The 18,262-nt window shown below is 44.1% G+C and overlaps 1 protein-coding gene across 2 annotated transcripts in view; it reads right to left on the reverse strand.

The window, feature by feature from the left end:
* The window catches only part of kcnab1a (potassium voltage-gated channel subfamily A regulatory beta subunit 1a), a 322,091-nt gene that overhangs the window by 145,739 nt on the left and 158,090 nt on the right, over positions 1-18,262 (reverse strand). For both annotated transcript variants that reach the window (XM_068041466.1, XM_068041465.1), the window contains exon 2: positions 4,489-4,532. In XM_068041466.1, coding sequence (XP_067897567.1) covers positions 4,489-4,532 — 44 coding nt within the window. The remainder of the gene's footprint in view (positions 1-4,488; positions 4,533-18,262) is intronic.

An 18,262-nucleotide genomic window follows, 5' to 3' on the forward strand; every position in this document is an offset into this window, starting at 1 on the left:
AAATGGGTAATTTTTCAGGCTGGCAAGCTGTAACTAGTGGACTGCCACAGGGATCAATGCTGGGGCCTCAACTATTTACAATCTATATGCTAAATTTGCTGATGACACAAAGGTAAGAGAGTAAGTTGTGAAGAGGACAAAAGGATATAGATAGATTAAGTGAGTGGGCAAAGATTTGGCAGCTGGAGTATAATGTGGGAAAATGTGAACTTGTCCACTTTGGCCAGAAAAATTGAAAAGCAAAATATTATTTAAATGGAGAGAGATTGTGAAACTCTGAGATGCAGAGGGATCTGGGTACCTCAGTAAACAAAATATAAAAAGTTAGTATGCAGGTACAGCAAGTGATTAAGAAGGTGAATGTAATGTTGTTGTTTATTGCAAAGGGAATGGAATAAAAAAGTAGAGATATTTTGCTACAGTTATACGGGGCATTGGTGAGACCATATCTAGAGTATTGTGTACAATTTTGGTTTCCTTACTTAAGAAAGGATATAATTGCATTGGAAGCAATTCAGAGAAGGTTCACTCGACTGATTCCTGGGAGGGTTATCTTATGAGGAAAGGTTGGACAGGTTGGGTGTGTATTCATTGGAGTTTAGAAGAATGAGAGGTGATCTTACTGAAACATATAAGATCCTGAGGGAACTTGACAGGGTGGATGTTGAAAGGATTTTTCCCATTGTGGGAGAGACTAAAATCAGGGGGTATAGTTTAAAAATAAGGGGTCTCCTACTTAAAAGAGAGATGAGGAGAAATTTTTCTGTCATCAGGTCATGAGTCTGTGGAACTCTCTTCCCCGGAGAGCGGTGAAGGCAGGGTTTTTGAATGTTTTTAAGGCAGAGGTATACCGATTCTTGACAAACAAGGGAGTCAAAGGGTATCAGGGGAGGCAGGAAAGTGGAGTTGTGTCCAGAAACAGATCAGCCATGATCTTATAAAATGGCGGAGCAGTCTTGAGGGGCCGAATAGCCTACTCCTGCTCCTAGTCTGTATGTATATTTGTATCTTGTCTGCCTGACATTCATGCACAAATGACTCTCACCTCGGAGTTTGCTAATACTCAGACAATATAATGGCACCTTGCAGCCATGCAAAGTGAAATGCACAATATTAAATAGCACGTTTGAGGCCTTAAGGCATTCCCCATCTACTGATGTCTCAAAATGTGAAGAAGTGACAGTTTCTAACACAGATGTCTGATATGTTTGTTTAAATTTCACAGTGCTTATTTGATGGCTGTCTGCAGCATTTTATGAGTTGGTCTTATGGAACTGAAATGACATCCTCCTCCCTTTAATTTTTCTCAGCTGTCTTAAGTTCATAAGATGGTGAATGTTTAGTAGCAAAAAGTCCATTCTAACTAATTCCTATCAAATTTTCTTGTTGCTTTCTTCCTTTGACTCAGACATGTTAATGGGATCTTTGCCTGTAGGTTCACTCATGGGCGGAGATGTAGAGTAGTCATAAGTATAGATACAAATAAATATAATTTATTAATATTTTTATTCACCATGAGATGCAAGCTGGCTAGGCCAGCATTTATTGCCCATCCCTAATTGCCCTTGAGAAGGTGGTGGTGAGCCATCTTTGTGAACCGCTGCAGTCCTTGCGGTGTAGGTACACTGACAGTGCTGTTAGGAAGGGAGTTCCAGGATTTTGACCCAGTGACAGTGAAGGGACAGCGATATAGTTCCAAGTCAGGATGGTGTGTGACTTGGAGGGGAACTTGCAGGTGGTGGTGCTCCCATGCATCTGCTGCCATTGTCCTTCTAGGTGGTAGAGGTCATGTGTTTGGAAAGTGCTGTCGAGGAAGTCATGGTGAGTTGCTGTAGTGCATCTTGTAGATGGTACACACTGCTGCCACCGTGCACCAGTGGTGGAAGGGGTGAATGTTTAAGGTGGTGGTTGGGATGCCAATCAAGCAGACTGCCTTGTCTTGGATGGTGTCAAGCTTCTTGAATATTGCTGGAGCTGCACTCATCCAGGAAAGTGGAGAGTATTCTATCACACTCCTGACTTGTGCCTTGTAGATGGTGTTCAGGCTTTGGGGAGTCAGGAGGTGAAGTAATTGCGGCAGGATTCCCAGCCTCTGACCTGAATGTTGTCCAGGCCTTGCTGCCTGAGGGCAGGGACTGCTTCAGTACCTGAGGAGATGTGAATGGAACTAAACACTGTGCAATCACCAGCAAACATCCCCACTTCTGACCTTACGTTGGAGGGAAAGTAATTGATGAAGCAGCTGAAGATGGTTGGGCCTAGGACACTACCCTGAGGAACACATGCAGTGAATTCCTGGGGCTTAGATGATTGGCTTTCAACAACCACGCGGCACAGTGGCGCAATGGTTAGCACCGCAGCCTCACAGCTCCAGCGACCCGGGTTCAATTCTGGGTACTGCCTGTGTGGAGTTTGCAAGTTCTCCCTGTGTCTGCGTGGGTTTTCTCCGGGTGATCCGGTTTCCTCCCACAGCCAAAAGACTTGCAGGTTGATAGGTAAATTGGCCATTATAAATTGTTCCTAGTATAGGTAGGTGATAGGGAAATATAGGGACAGGTGGGGATGTGGTAGGATTAGTATAAATGGGTGGTTGATGGTCGGCACGGACTCGGTGTGTCGAAGGGCCTGTTTCAGTGCTGTATCTCTAATCTAATCTAATCTAAACTGCAATCATTTCCCTTTGTGCTGGGTCTGACTAGTGAAGAATTTTCCCTGATTCCCATTGACTTCAATTTTGCTAGGGCTCCTTGGTACCAGACTCAATCAAGTGCTGCCTTGATATCCAGGGCAATCACTCTCACCTCAGCTCTGGAATTCAGCTCTCTTGTTCCTGTTTGGACCAAGGCTGTAATGAGGTTGGGAGCTGAGTGGTCCAAGCAGAACCCAAACTGAGAATCAGTGAGCAGGCTGTTGCTGTTTAAGTGCTTCTTGACAGCACTGTCGATGACACCTTCCCCTTCGCTGATGATTGAGAGTAGACTGATGGGCGGTATCACTATCTGGTTCACTAATGCCCTTTAGGGAATGAAATATGCTGGCCTACATGTGACTCCAGATCCACAGCAATGTGGTTGACTCTCAAATAACCTAGCAGGCCACTCAGTTGAAGGGCAATTAGGGATGGGCAACAAATGCTGGCCTAACCAGTGACACCCACCAGTCTGGACATAGCAGTGGAAGCCTTTCCCATGCGCTTGTTGATTTCTGCATCGAGAGACAGGTTACTGGTGATAGTTGAGCCTAGGTAGGTGAACTCTTGAACCACTTCCAGAGTGTGGTCGCCGATATTGATGGATGGTGCATTTCTGACGTCCTGTCCCATGATGTTCATTTTCTTGAGGCTGATGGTTAGGCCAAATTCGTTGCAGGCAGCCGCAAACCTGTCGATGAGACTCTGCAGACAGCGTTCAGTGTGAGATGTTAAAGCAGCATCGTCAGCAAAGAGGAGTTCCCTGATGAGGACTTTCCGTACTTTGGTCTTCGCTCTTAGATGGGTAAGGTTGAACAACCTGCCACCTGATCTTGTGTGGAGGAAAATTTCATCAGAGAATGCTGACTTGCACAATGTGATGCACTAGACCCACCCGTGTTCTTCATCTAGAATGTGGTTGGGTGCTGATTGCCCTTTGTCATGATGTGTCCTGTAGGAGATGCTTATTATTGGTTCGATTTGCTTTCTTCTTCTGTTTGGCTGTGTAATTTTGATCTGTCAAACTAACCGCGATGATAGCTCCCCTCTATATACAATATTGTTGATGGTTCCATGGTGCTGACGTTCAGTGTTTTCATCCATTTTACATACCATTTTAACCAATAAATAAAAACCAAGGAAATAAAGCACAAATAATGATCAAAAAAGACTCACATACTCAACTTTTAAAGTACACATATATACGCCATGCTAGTACGAGGTTTGGCATCACAAGACCAATGATAGTATCTATTACCAAATTTTTACTTACGAATCAAAAATTAGTCAGCGACATCTGGATTTCCAATTAGCCACATGTGGCTGGTGGGTAATGTATTGGACGGCACTGTTCTACTGTAGCCAATACAATTTCAAGGTTAGTATGAGATGCATCTTGGATGTCAGTCTTCACACTGCTTGGTTTTTGGTGTTCTGAAGTGTCAGCTCTAGACCCAATACTCATGTTATGCTGTCACTTTTCAAATCAAGGTGGACCCAAAATCACTTTGCAAAGGTGTATACATTTGCATATACATTACAAAAGTATACATTTATTTATTTCAGATTCACATTATGATATATTGATAAAGAAATACAAGGAGTAATTTTGGGAGACTCCACTGTTGGTGCTGAACTTCACAAGACCAGACTGTAGATTGAATTATAACACTCTGGACAGATTCTCTGACTCACACTCACTACGAGCCAGGCTCTGCACCAACAGTGCTGCCTCGACACCTCGACAATGTTCAACATTTTAACCCAAAATCATGGTAACGCTAAATATCTTTACTTACCGAGTCCTAAGCAAGATACTCGAAGTCCCGATTTTCCCAGATTCCTTTAAATTAAGAAGAGTAAAACTTAGGAAAATGAATTGATATGATCACAAAGAAAAACACATTTTGTTCATCTTCTGAACATTTTAAATGGAAAAACAAAGATTCCTCGATTCGATCTTATTTTGGGAAGGAGCTTTCAATACCATGACTGGAGAAGATTACATCAGCTTTTTCATTAATAATGAACTATGGTGTCCTGACAAAAGCAAAGGTGCACATAATCCACAATCGTTAATTTTCTTCCTGCTGTAATCTACAGTGCTACAGTATAAAAGTAATAACCTTAACAATAAATTATTTCCATAAAGGATGACATATGAATGTAGATATGCTGCAAGACCAGAAAAATACAAACTAAAGACAATGACAAAGAAATTCAAGGCTTGTTTTATGAAGGAAACAAGTGCTAAAGTTGGGCGCCAACCCAAACCTCAAAAAGAGTATCTTCTACTAAAGCACTGGATTTTTTCCTTTTCCCATATTGGATACTCTTGTTTCTCTCGCTAATGTTACCAATTTAGCAGCCATTTTATGCTGTAGATCCTCACCCGTTAGAAACTAAGACTGCCTAAAGTGATTTCATGTGGAACCCTTACAGCGAAATAAAGAGCCTCTAGTTTCATCAGGAACATTACCAAGCTGAAGACTTGGATCTATACGACCAGGTGAGAAATGTGTCTCAGGGTCTTTTGCTGTCTTCACCTGGTCTTATTGTAACGGGGTTTAATTTTAAACACACTGTGTTTTGAGCTCCCCCTTTGTGAATCTTTGTTCACAACTTTCCAATTATAAGGCAAAGAAATGAGCAAAAATATGCTTTCTTTGGTTTAAAGAAGAAAGATGAAATTTATTAAACCTTAAACTTAAAAATCTAATACTGTTCATGCCTACAGATATACGACGCGTCTACGTTAGCATGCACACTGTCAGGCAAACCCCCACCTGCCAAGACTGAGGCACATATTATTTCGCCTCGTGAACAAAAATTTAAAATTGCAATTCCTGACTGGAAGTACATTTGCATAGTACCAGACAATGTTGAAACAATGGGGACCCAGCAGTTGCTTCCCCAATACACAGAAGTGGTCACACCAGTTTTAGTCACATGACCAACTGGCTGGTGCAATATAAACATGCAGATAGGGACAGAAAAGAGAAGAAAAGATAAGTATACCAGTTTGAGGCAATATCTTGTTAGTTTCTCGAGCTTACCTTAGTCCTTGATTGAAGATATGGTCTTGCGTTTCGTTGGGGTCCAGTAGTCTACTTAAAACCTTGCTCACGTAGGAAACCTTTCTCTCTTTGAATTTCACATGTTTTCACAAGATTCAGTTCCGTGGGAAGACATGGAGGCAGGCAGGCAGGAGAATAGATATTCTCAGTCCATGAGCACATGGCATTCTGTCCAAATCCTTTGTTGGAAGTTCAAATTCTCTGCTCCAGCCAGTTAGTCATGTGACTAAAACTGTTGTGACCACTTCTGTGTATTGGGGAAGCAACTGCTGGGTCCCCATTGTTTCAACATTGTCTGGTACTATGCAAATATCCTTCCAGTCAGGGCTTGCAATTTTAAGTTTTTGTTCATGAGGCGAAATAATGTGTGCCTCAGTCTTGGCAGGTGGGGAGTATGCCTGACAGTATCCTAGATGGTAGAAGTAGTGCTAAATGCATCACTGCCTTTGTGAAATACCTTTTAACACCTCAGAAACCAGGCTCTGAATTTTCCAAGCCCAATCGCGATGGGTTAGGAGGTGGGAGGGCTGGAAAAATGGTGGGGGGAAGGCGTCAGGAGGGGAGCCCACAATGTTATATTACCAGCAAGCATTTTGCCCACATCATGAGAGCCAGCCGTCAAGTGGGAGACGGCCCAGTGAATCCTGGTGGGCTCCCGTGGCCATCCATGCAGTAATGGCACTGCTGATGCTTCACAACCCTGATCGCTGGGGCTTGGCTGCCAGGCCCTGGCTTCATCCAACCTACTTGAACTCATTGACGTGTCTTCTCCCTGGAGCTGCAGCCTCAGCAATAGCCACCGCCAGTGGTGGTGCTGCTGAGGCTGTTGAGCTGCCAGCCCTCTGATTGGATGTCTCTGGCAATATGCTGCCCTGGGTCTTGCCATCCACCACAGTGGTTTCACCTCCTGCTTTTGGCCCCAGTGGTAGGACATGCCAATAATAGGCAAAATTCAGCCCCAGTACTCCAATCTGCGCCATCTATTCTAGGATGGTAGTATCCCTAATGCTGTGCAGCTACAGATCAACTAGACCTTCCTTTTAGATAATAATATATGATGCTTCTGTGATGAAAATTGTATGATTTTTACATGTTTTACATTCATATTTGTCTCTAAATTGTATATAAAAAGGATTAGAATCTGTGCCTCTAGGAATAAAAAAAAGTATGGTAAAGAAATGTAAGTTATGATTAACAAGAAAATAAGGAGAAAATTGCACTAATGGCAAAATAATTTAATATACAAGACCCTACTTAACACATTCTCACATTATTAGAAGAACTCACTACAGTCCATATAAATTGTACTTTTTTGGGACAAAGAGATCTCACGTAGTGACACCATGTTCTGGGACGTCAGGTATTTTGTACTTAAGTGTTGTAAACAATTAGACCTTTAGCTGAATACACCTAAATCAAGATTGGAATTGAGCACTGCAATAGTTATTACAGAAGACATTTCTAATTAAAAGTTTGAGCCTTACTCAGCTAATTTAAAGAACTGGAGCTGTTAATATCCACTAAGATAATTTCACGGATTGGAAAGAGCCATGTCAGAACATGGAATAACAGACTTAATCAAACATGGGGGAATAATGTTGGCAAAAGCAAATCTTAGGGACTGGCATTTAACAATACGTAGGTTTATTTTCAGATTACAAAAAGTAACGTTTAAAGATAAAAGGAAGTATTTGTAAAAGGACATGTAATGTAATTGTTAAGCTTTGCTACAATACAAATGTTTGATTAAATAGAGTTGAACCTTATTAGAACATTTAAGAAATGATTTAAATGGCCAAGCTATCACAGCATTCCCTTCTGTTAGCATTTTTTGTGTTATGATGGTGCTTCTACATTTTTTGTTAAGTTTTTTTTTGAGGACTCGTATTTTAGAATTCTGGACATTGTTTTATTTGGGAAAACTAAAAAGGATTCCATGGATATTTTTTCACTGGGTCACTGAAAGGACACTGAGAGGACTTGGTTTGTAAACAACCCTTACTGGAAGTCACCTGTCTTGAGGTAAATACCCAGCAGGGGCCTTTTGGACTAAGGGGAGATGTTTACAGAGAACTGACAAGTCAAGATTTATAGGTGCCAGGAAGCTTGACTCTTAAGATTGTTGTTGGTTTTGCTTTGGACAGTCAGTTGGGGTTTGAACAGTGTTCTGAAAGGACTTTAAGAATCAACCTGCCAAAGACAGAACCCCAGCTCAACCTTTTTTCATCTCTTTGAAAAGCTTGCCAGCTTTTCCATCTCTTTGAGAAGCTCTTAGAAGTAGAGATATTGCTGCCAGACTAACAACTCTTTCTTGTAATGGTGTCAACAGAGAAAAATACTCTGGAAAACCTACATTATCTGTCCCCTCCCCCAGGGGATAATGGAAACTGGCAGACATTCGAGGGTACTAAACGTTTGCTGCAACACATATAATGCAGAAATACCCTAGGTATGAGAATGAAGACGAGTAAAAATGAGCTAATCTTTCTTGGACCATGAGGTTGATTTGGAAATGTGGGGGATAATTTTATCCTTCCCATGATGAGTGGGAGAGAGTCAAGGTTGGTTCTGTGGGGGGGGCGGGGGGGCGAGTGGTTTAAAATTTAAAAAAGCAGGAAACCTGACCCCCAACCCACCACAAACACACCTACTGCCTGTTTAACTGTAGCAGGTTTGGGGTCAGTCAGGTAACCCGCTGTGGATATTTCAGGATACACAGAATAGATACATTTCAAAGAGAAAGGAAAATTCCAAGGGTGGGACCCACCATCCATGGTTAACTAAAATAGTTAAAGATAGTATCAAACTTAAAGAAAAAGATGGATGGCAGGTCAGAAGATTGGACAGAATATAAAAAAACAGCAAAGAATGACTAAAAGATTGATAAGGAGGGAAAAATTAGAGTACAAGAGAAAGCTAGCTAGAGGTATAAAGACAGATAGTAAGAGTTTCTATAGATATTTTAAAAAAGAAAAGAGTTAACAAAGTGAGTGTAGAAAGTGAGTCCGGGGAATTAATAATGGATAATAAGGAGATGGCAGATGAATTGAACAGATATTTTGCATTGGTCTTTATTATTGAGGATACAAGTATTAGCTGCAAGTCAGGAAATGGAAGGGAGGGAGGAACTCAAGAAAATTACAATCACCAGGGAAGTGGTGCTGAACAAATTAATGGAGCTGCAGGCTGACAAGTCCCGGGTCCTGATGGACTTCATCTGAGGGTGTTAAAAGAAATGGCTAGTGAATAGTTGATGCGTTAGTTTTAATTTTCCAAAATTCCCTAGATTCGGGGAAGGTTCAGTTGGATTGGAAAATAGCAAATGTAACTCCTTTATTCAAAAAGGGAGGGGGACAGAAAGCAGGAAACTACAGGCCCGTTAGCTTAACATCTGTCTTAGGGAAATATTAGAAGACATTATTAAAGACATTATAGCAGGGCATTTAGAAAAATTGAAGGTAATCAGGCAGAGTCAACATGGTTTTCTGAAAGGAAAATCATGTTTAACCAATTTATTGGAGTTCTTTGAGGGAGTTACATGTGCTGTGGACTAAGGGGAACTGGTGGATGTATTGTACTTAGATTTCCAGAAGGCATTTGATAAGGTGTCTCAAGGGCGGGAGCGAACGGCTGGTGGGGTGGGGGGGAAGTGTGTAGGCCTGGAACGAGTGGCCAAGGAGTAGAGTGGCTAGTGGGGCGGGAGCAAGTAGTGGGGGTGGGGGGGGGGGCGGGGCAGGGCGAAGCAGACGGGGGGAGCGAGTGGCTGAGGGAAAGCATCAGTGTGGTGGGGATCGAGAGGGTTTAAGTGATGATTGAAGCAGGGATGGCAGGAGGGAGCAGGGAACCGTTTGGGTGAATGGAGACAGCCATGACTTGAGAGGTGGTGACTTCATGGCGTGGTGATGTTATGCACGCGCATGCGCACATTCATACCGGCAGGCTGGCAAATGTTCACACACACTGATGACGTCCACGATTGCTCTGCACATGCTCTGCATTGTCAGGAGTCACTGTGACTTGCAACACAAGTGGATAGGACCATATTTCTGATTGGTCCCCTTGGAGGAGAAGAAACACCCAATAGTTTATCTGGATAGTGCAATTTGATCTGTTTTGCTGAAGAGTAACTGAAGGTCTCTGCAATGTGTAATTTGATCCAGTGTCAGGCAGGCAGGCTACAGAGTTCAGACTGCTGCTGTGATTGTCCAATGTTGCTAAGGAAGGTGCACATAATGTGAGAACAATGATATGGTAGAATGCACAAAGTGAAGCTGTAGTTAGCTTTATTAAGGTCCTCTGTTATCTCGTATTCTGCAATTGTAGTTGTAGTTGTACTGGGTTGGTAAAGACTTTCTTCTTTGGCATCCTTGTGAGAGACAATGGGTAAGTGCCTGGAGGTGGTCAGTGGTTTGTGAAGCAGAGTCTGGAGTAGCGAGAAAGGCCAATTCTAGAGTGACAGACTCTTCCACAGGTGCTGCAGATAAAATTGGTTGTCGGGGCTGTTACACATTTGGCTCTACCCTTGTGCTTCTGTCTTTTTTCCTGCCAACTGCTAAGTCTCTTCGACTCGCCACACTTTAGCCCCGCCTGTACGGCTGCCCGCCAGCTCTCGTGATCACTGGCAACTGACTCCCACGACTGGTGATCAATGTCACAGGACATCATGTTGCGTTTGCAGACGTCTTTAGAGCGGAGACATGGATGGCCAGTGGGTCTGATACCAGCGGCGAGCTCGCTGTACAATGCGTCCTTGGGGATCCTGCCATCTTCCATGCCGCTCACATGGCCCAACCATCTCAAGCGCCGCTGGCTCAGTAGGGTGTATATGCTGGGGATGTTGGTCGCCTTGAGGAATTCTGTGTTGGAAATACGGTCCTGCCACCTGATGCCAAGTATTCTCCGGAGGCAGCGAAGATGGAATGAATTGAGACGTCGCTCTTGGCTGACATACGTTTTTTAAATTTTATTTTAGAGATACAGCATTGAAACAGGCCCTTCGGCCCACCGAGTCTGTGCCAACCAACAACCACCCATTTATACTAACCCTACGGTAATCCCATATTCCCTACCAGCAACCTACTAGGGGCAATTTTTTTACAATGGCCAATTTAGCTATCACCTGCAAGTCTTTGGCTGTGGGAGGAAACCGGAGCACCCGGTGAAAACCCACGCGGTCACAGGGAGAACTTGCAAACTCCGCACAGGCAGTACCCAGAATTGAACCCGGGTCCCTGAAGCTGTGAGGCTGCGGTGCTAACCACTGCATAACGTTGTCCAGGCCTCGCTGCCATGGAGCAAGGTACTGAGAACACAGGCTTGATACACTCGGACTTTTGTGTTCCGTGTCAGTGCGCCATTTTCCCACACTCTCTTGGCCAGTCTGGACATAGCAGAGGAAGCCTTTCCCATGCGCTTGTTGATTTCTGCATCAAGAGACAGGTTACAGGTAACAGTTGAGCCTAGGTAGGTGAACTCTTGAACCACTTCCAGAGCGTGGTCGCCGATATTGATGGATGGAGCATTTCTGACCTCCTGTCCCATGATGTTTGTTTTCTTGAGGCTGATGGTTAGGCCAAATTCGTTGCAGGCAGCCTCAATCCTGTCGATGAGTCTCTGCAGACACTCTTCAGTGTGAGATGTTAATGCAGCATCGTCAGCAAAGAGGAGTTCCCTGATGAGGACTTTCCGTACTTTGGTCTTCGCTCTTAAAGAACAAAGAACAAAGAAAATTACAGCACAGGAACAGGCCCTTCGGCCCTCCAAGCCTACGCCGATCCAAATCCTCTATCTAAACCTGTCGCCTATTTTCTAAGGGTCTGTATCTCTTTACTTCCTGCCCATTCATGTATCTGTCTAGATACATCTAGATACATCTTAAAAGACGCTTAGATAGGTAAGGTTGAATAACCTGCCACCTGATCTTGTGTGGAGGAAAATTTCTTCTTCTGAAGACTTGAACGTATGTGAGAGAAGAAGATCCCAAACAGTGTAGGTGCAAGAACACAGCCCTGTTTCACGCTGCTCAGGATAGGAAAGGGGTCTGATGAGGCGCCGCTATGCTGAATTGTGCCTTTCATATTATCATGGAATGAGGTGATGGTACTTAGCAGCTTTGGTGGACATCCGATCTTTTCTAGTAGTCTGAAGAGACCATGTCTGCTGACGAGGTCAAAGGCTTTGCTAGGATCAATGAAAGCAACGTAGAGGGGCATCTGTTGTTCAATGGTGGATCTCTCTGCTCGAAAGCCACACTGTGCCTCAGGGTAGACACACTCAGCCAGCTTCTGGAGCCTGTTTAAAGCGACTCGAGCGAAGACTTTCCGCACTATGCTGAGCAGTGAGATTCCACGGTAGTTGTTGCAGTCACCACGGTCACCCTTGTTCTTATAGAGGGTCTTATATTGGCATCGTGCATGTCCTGTAGTACTGCTCCCTCGTCCCAGCACAGGCAAAGCAGTTCGTAGAGTGCTGACAGTATAGCAGACTTGGCACTCTTGATTATTTCAGGGGTAATGCTGTCCTTCCCAGGGGCTTTTCCGCTGGCTAGAGAATCAATGGCATCACTGAGTTCCGATTTTGTTGGCTGTACGTCCAGCTCATCCATGACTGGCAGAGGCTGGGCTGCATTGAGGTCGGTCTCAGTGACAACATTCTCCCTGGAGTACAGTTCTAGGTAGTGCTCCACCCAGCGGTCCATTTGCTTGCGTTGGTCAGTGATTGCGTCCCCTGATTTAGATTTGAGGGGGGGCGATCTTCCTGATGGTTGGCCCAAAAGCTTTCTTAATGCCATCATACATTTCTCTGATGCTTCCGGTGTCGGAGGCCAGCTGAATATGACTGCATAGGTGTTGCCAGTAGTCATCTGTGCAGCACTTCTGGCTGCTTTAAGTGCTGTGGATGTTAACTCGCTGGGGGCTTTCTTGTAGTTCAGCAGTGCGATGTGCTTAGCGGCTGTGACAGGTTCCAGCTCTTCAAAGAGAGATTGAAACCAGTCTGCATTCTGCTTCATACGTTTGCCATAGGTGGTCATTGCTGAGTCATAGATGGCGTCTCTGATGTGGGCCCACTTGGTCTCTGCATCCCCTGTAGGAGTGTTTTGAAGGGCTTTTTCAAGTGAATTTAGAAACTTATGTAACAGCTGTGGATAATCAATTCTGCTTGTGTTGATGCACGGGCAGCCCTTCTGCATGGAGTGATGCAGCTTCTTTGGTTTGAGTCTAACCTTGCTGCACACCAGGGAGTGGTCAGTGTTGCAGTCCGCACTGTGGAAGCTGCGTGTGATTTGAACGCTGTTTAAAGAGGCTCGCCTTGTAATGATGAGGTTCAGCTGGTGCCAACGACGTGATCTTGGGTGCCTCCAAGAAACCTGGTGACAGGGTTCAGTATGAAAGAACGAGTTGGTGATGCAGAGGTTATGATAGGTACACAATTCAAGCAGTCTCTGTCCATTCTCATTCATCCTTCCAATGCCATAGCGCCCAAGGCAGGATGGCCATGAGTCATGGTCGGCCCCAACCCTGGCCTTAAAGTCTCCCAGCAGGAACAGATGTTTGGTTTTGGGGATGCTACTGATGATATTATGGAGTTCCTCGTAGAACTGGTCTTTCGCTTCAGGTGGGGAGCAGAGTGTTGGAGCATAGATGCTAAGTAGGTGTACTGGACCAGAGGCAGTGAGCAGTTGGATGGACGGTATGCGTTCCGAGCCATTTGAGGTTGGCTCTATCATGCTGAGCAAAGAGTTTCTGATGGCGAAGCCCACTCCATGCTGTCTTGGTTTTTCAGGATCCCTACCCTACTAGAAGAAGGTGTAGTCTTTCTCTCTTCGAGATCCGCTCGCAGGGAGGCGTATCTCCTGAAGTGACACTAAAGACTTAATACCCTAATTAAGGGGTTAGTTACTGCTTCGGAGCTTTATTTCTTTGCCCTTCTGGAAGTCATAAAAATTCTTTAATTCAGAATGAAGGGACCAAGGTCAAGGCTACAACTTTAAGGCACAGACATTCATTAAAATCCAACAACATGGTGTGACATGGGCGCAACCACAGCAGCAAGCAGTCCTTCCAGTCTGGCACATGCCGCAAAGCTTTCTATCACCTGCCACTATAGCCTCACTGGCCACAGCGCATTCACACAGACAAGAAGCCCTTTCTTGCACTGTGAAGAGTGGGGCAAACATTTCGACTTGGCAGTGTACCAACTGCGCAAGTACCCACCCGAGGAAGTGAGCAAGCAGCCCAGGGCTCAGTAAGCCAACATGCTTCAGCAGGCTCCACTTCCAGTTTCCTCTCCTTGGCTTTATGGAGCCTAGGCATATGCGCAACCAATCAAATGTGCATGTGCCATCACAAAACTGTCTTCAGGCTCCCAGACGGTCTTCAGACTGCCCCAATTGGGAACACTTGTGCAGAAGGACTGAAACACCTTGCAAACAATCACTCCATGTTCCAGCTGGGGCAAAACTAGTGTTTTTTAGATAAGTTTGGAATACCTTCCTGGCTTTTGTATTCTACGCTGCTATTTATAAAGCCTAGGATCCCATATGCTTTATTTACTGCTCTGTTAACCTCTCCTTCCACCTTCAAAGATTTGTGGACAAACATCTACAGGTCTTGATCTTCTTGGATCCCTTTTAAAATTGTACCATTTAGCATGTATTGTCTCTCCCCTTCTTACCAAGATGTATCACCTCACACTTTTCTATGTTGAATTTCATTTGTCCTATGCCTGCCCATTCAACAGCCTGTCTATGTCCTCTTGAAATCTATCACTATCTTCCTCATTGTTTACTAAACTTCCAAGTATTGTGTCATCTGCATGATGAGCTCTTACACGAGGGTTCTTCTAAAGACAGGCACTGAAGCTGAACAATAAATACATCAGATGGGAACCTTTGTATCATATTTTAATAGACTGAATAGTCAATGAAAGATACCAAATTATCCAGGGCAAGATGTGCATCTGAAAGGTCAGCCAGTTCTTTGTGTCAGGCCAGTTTTCACCATTAATCACGAGTTATATTAATTCCTCTGTTATTAATGAACCATTCATTTTGTCAAAATATTAATACTATTAGATAGAAACAAGCCTTTTACATTATCTTTCCATCATAATTCTTGATGATTCTAAAATATGTATTTCGTCAGATAGTCATAATCATGGTTTGTGTTTAGTCAGCAACTTCAGCCCGGAAGCAAATGATTTTGGATGAAGAATTTATGAAGGAAATCACACATGCCCGAATGGAAATATTAATTTTGTCTTATGGAACACTGCTTGAAACATTTACTGGATATTGCATTTAACTTTTTTTAAAAAGCAGAACTGAACCGTTAAAAAATGGCCAAGCACATTAGCATTTTGAGAAGACAAAGGCTGGCTGAGAGACAGAAGTAAAGTACCAGTATAACTGGAACAATGGGGGTGCTTCCTGACTCAATTAGTAAGATTGGTTTTGTCAATCGGGGTAATCAAAAGACATCGACACCCCTTTGACTTTGTAAGGGCCAAACCACCTCCCCATCGAGTATATGTGAAAGACTCTGAAGTGCAAACAATCCTCCAAGGACTGTTGTTTCAAACAAAGAGATGGTCACATGATGCACCTGCTGATGTAACACTGAGGTTTTTGGATTGTGCCACAGAAAGTAAAGAGACTGCAACTGGACTGGAATAGAAAAGTCTCTCTTTCTCTGTCTCTCTCTCCAGCAAAGTCGCAGGGAAATCACGGTGGCAGCTTCTAAACCTCAAGACTACAGAACTTTACAAACAACCTCCAAACAGCTGAAACCTCCCTTCTGCTTTCTGGAACCAGAGAAGCAAGCCTGAAATTGTCAATGTGGTCCCCTGTGCGGACTCCAAGACTTTAATTTCAATTTAAGGACATTACAACCCAGTATTTGCATTCTATTTATTACCAACTTTACTTCAAGCTCCCAACTCTTTCATCCCCTCTGTATCTATTTGTATGTATGCGTGCCTCTCGTATGCATGTGAGCGTGGATGCGTCGTGTATTTTTGTAACTTAAACCGGTTTAGAGTGTTAAGGTTAATAAACTTACATCTTTCTTGTTTAAAAACAAAAAAACCTGTCTGATTGGTTCATTTGTAATTATATTCGAGGAACAGTGAGCAAGAGCTCACTGAGGTGGTAAGCTAAAATCACTGTGTTTAAAAAGATAAACCCTGTTACGGCCAAATCAGAGAAGGAGCAAGAGGGGAGCCTGAGACCCCTTCCTCACCTGGTCGTAACAGAAATTTGGGGGCTCTAGTCCGATATTGGACCCACAGACAAATGAGAAATTGGAAGTGGGAAATCAAATTGATCCCAATCAAAAAGAGAAAATACTTCAATACAGGTTTTCTTGTGGTTTGTGTTGCTAAAATACTAACATGCCTGCAACCGAAGCCAGTACTTCCACAAGCCAGGGTGAAGTAACTTGGGATAAGTTAAAGGCACTATCTATGGAGGAGTTGAGAAATATGGCTAAGCAGTGTGGGATCACTTTCCATGCCAAAGCTAGGAAATCAGAATTCCTGAGATTTGTGGCCAACCATTTTTCCCTCGAACCTGAAGAATCAGAGGCAGGGTTAGAATTAGACTCCGACAGGGTAATGTTAGCAGAGATACAATTGGAACAGAGGAAACTTGAATTAGAAAACAGAGAAAAACAGAGAGAGGAGAGAGGAGAGAGAGAGAGAGAGAGAGAAAGAGAAAGAACTTTACAGTAGGAACAGGCGGAAAGGGAACTTCGGAACTTAGGGGGCAACAGAGTAACCTCAGTGAAAGCATGGCTAACATGGATGCTACAATTAATCCAGGGCCGTGTGCTGAGCTTTTGAAATTTTCCCACTGATCCCAAAGTTCAATGAGAGAGATGTGGAAGAAATGTTTATAACTTTTGAAAAGCTTGCAAGGCAGTTAAAATGGTTGGCTGAGAGCTGGACCCTCTTGCTGCAAAGTAAGCTAACAGGTAAAACCCATGAGGTTTATTACCCGTTGCCTGATGAAAATTCATCAAATTATGAACTGACTAAAAATGCTATTCTCGGGCCATACGAGCTAGTTCTGGAAGCGTACTGCCAGAAGTTCCGAACCCTCCGGAAACAAGCTGATAAAACTTACTTGGAGTTTGAGAGAAGTAAGCAGCTGGCTTTTGACCAGTTGTTGAGGGCTCTTAAAGTACAGCCCACATATGAAAGCCTCAGAGAGGTGATTTTACTCAAGAAATTGAAAAACTCTCTCCCCCTCTCTATAAAGACCTATGTGGAGGAACAAAAAGTGCACCAAGCGAGGCCAGCCGCAGTTCTGCAGCTGCTGAATTCGCTCTAATACACAAGTCAGTTCCTCAAGGGAAAACCTTTCCTAGTTACCCACACAACACCAAAAAGGAAAAGAGGTGGGAGGGTGACTGAAGCCCAAACAGTCCTGGCAGAGGAAGAAAATTTGGACGCACAGGGGGCCCTCCTCCAGCCAAAAGGGATAGTGCTGAAAGCAGAAGTGAGACCCGTGGTGCTTCCATTGTAATAAGGCAGGTCATCTAAGAGCTGACTGCTGGAAACTATGGGGAAAGCCTGTAGAGTTAATCAAGGCACACCCGCTCAGTGCAGGACAAGGGGCCCTGATGGAAAGTGCAGCACAGCAGGCTGTGGCTTTAACTACAGTAGCAGAAAGACCCTGTGGGTGCAGGAAAATTTAATGAGATCCCTGAAGGCTATCAGAATTTTCAAAAGGGAGAGTTACCCCATACCCCTTGAGTGGGACAAGCAAGCCCATAGTCACGCTCAGGGAAATAGGGGCCACGAGATCCCTTTTGCTCGGAAAAGGCATGAACTTTCCCCCAGAGAGTGAAGCAAGCTCCAGCATGGTGGTGAATGGCATTGGAGGGCAGTGAATAAACGTACATTTACACCGGGTACACTTGGAGTTCTCCCTAGTTTCTGGACCGGTGACCATAGGGATTGTCCTTAATTTGCCTGTGGACGGGGTTGACCTGCGCCTTGGTAATGATCTGGCGTGGGCAAAGGTGGTAGCTTCCCCAGTACTGAAAGAGAAACCGAAAGAGGTCAGAGAGACAGGGCAGTGGCAGGAGATGGTCCCCTGCAGTTCCCCTGATTGTGTAGAGACTCGGGCCATGGCCAAAGCAGCTCACCCATAGGAGATTTGAATTGGCACCACAGACAGATGACCATGCTGTCTGTCTGTCTGAAACTTTCTTTGGAAAGTTAGAGGACCCAGGGAATAGATTAAATGAATCTTCCCTAGTTGAGGCTCAGCGAGCTGACCCAGTATTAAGAAAGTTAGCACAGGCTGCCCAAACTGAAATTGAAGCAGAGGGAGTCCCTGATTGCTACCATTTAAAGAATGAGGTGCTGATGGGGAAGTGGACAAAGAGTGGACAGTGGTTCACCAGTTATTGATGCCGCAGAGGTACTGGAGAGAAATATTAAGAATGGCCCATGAGTTTACAATGGCTGTACAGGTCAGTATACGAAAAAC

This window comes from Heterodontus francisci, chromosome 11 (assembly GCF_036365525.1).
Source record: "Heterodontus francisci isolate sHetFra1 chromosome 11, sHetFra1.hap1, whole genome shotgun sequence".
NCBI classification, from domain to species: Eukaryota; Metazoa; Chordata; class Chondrichthyes; order Heterodontiformes; family Heterodontidae; genus Heterodontus; species Heterodontus francisci.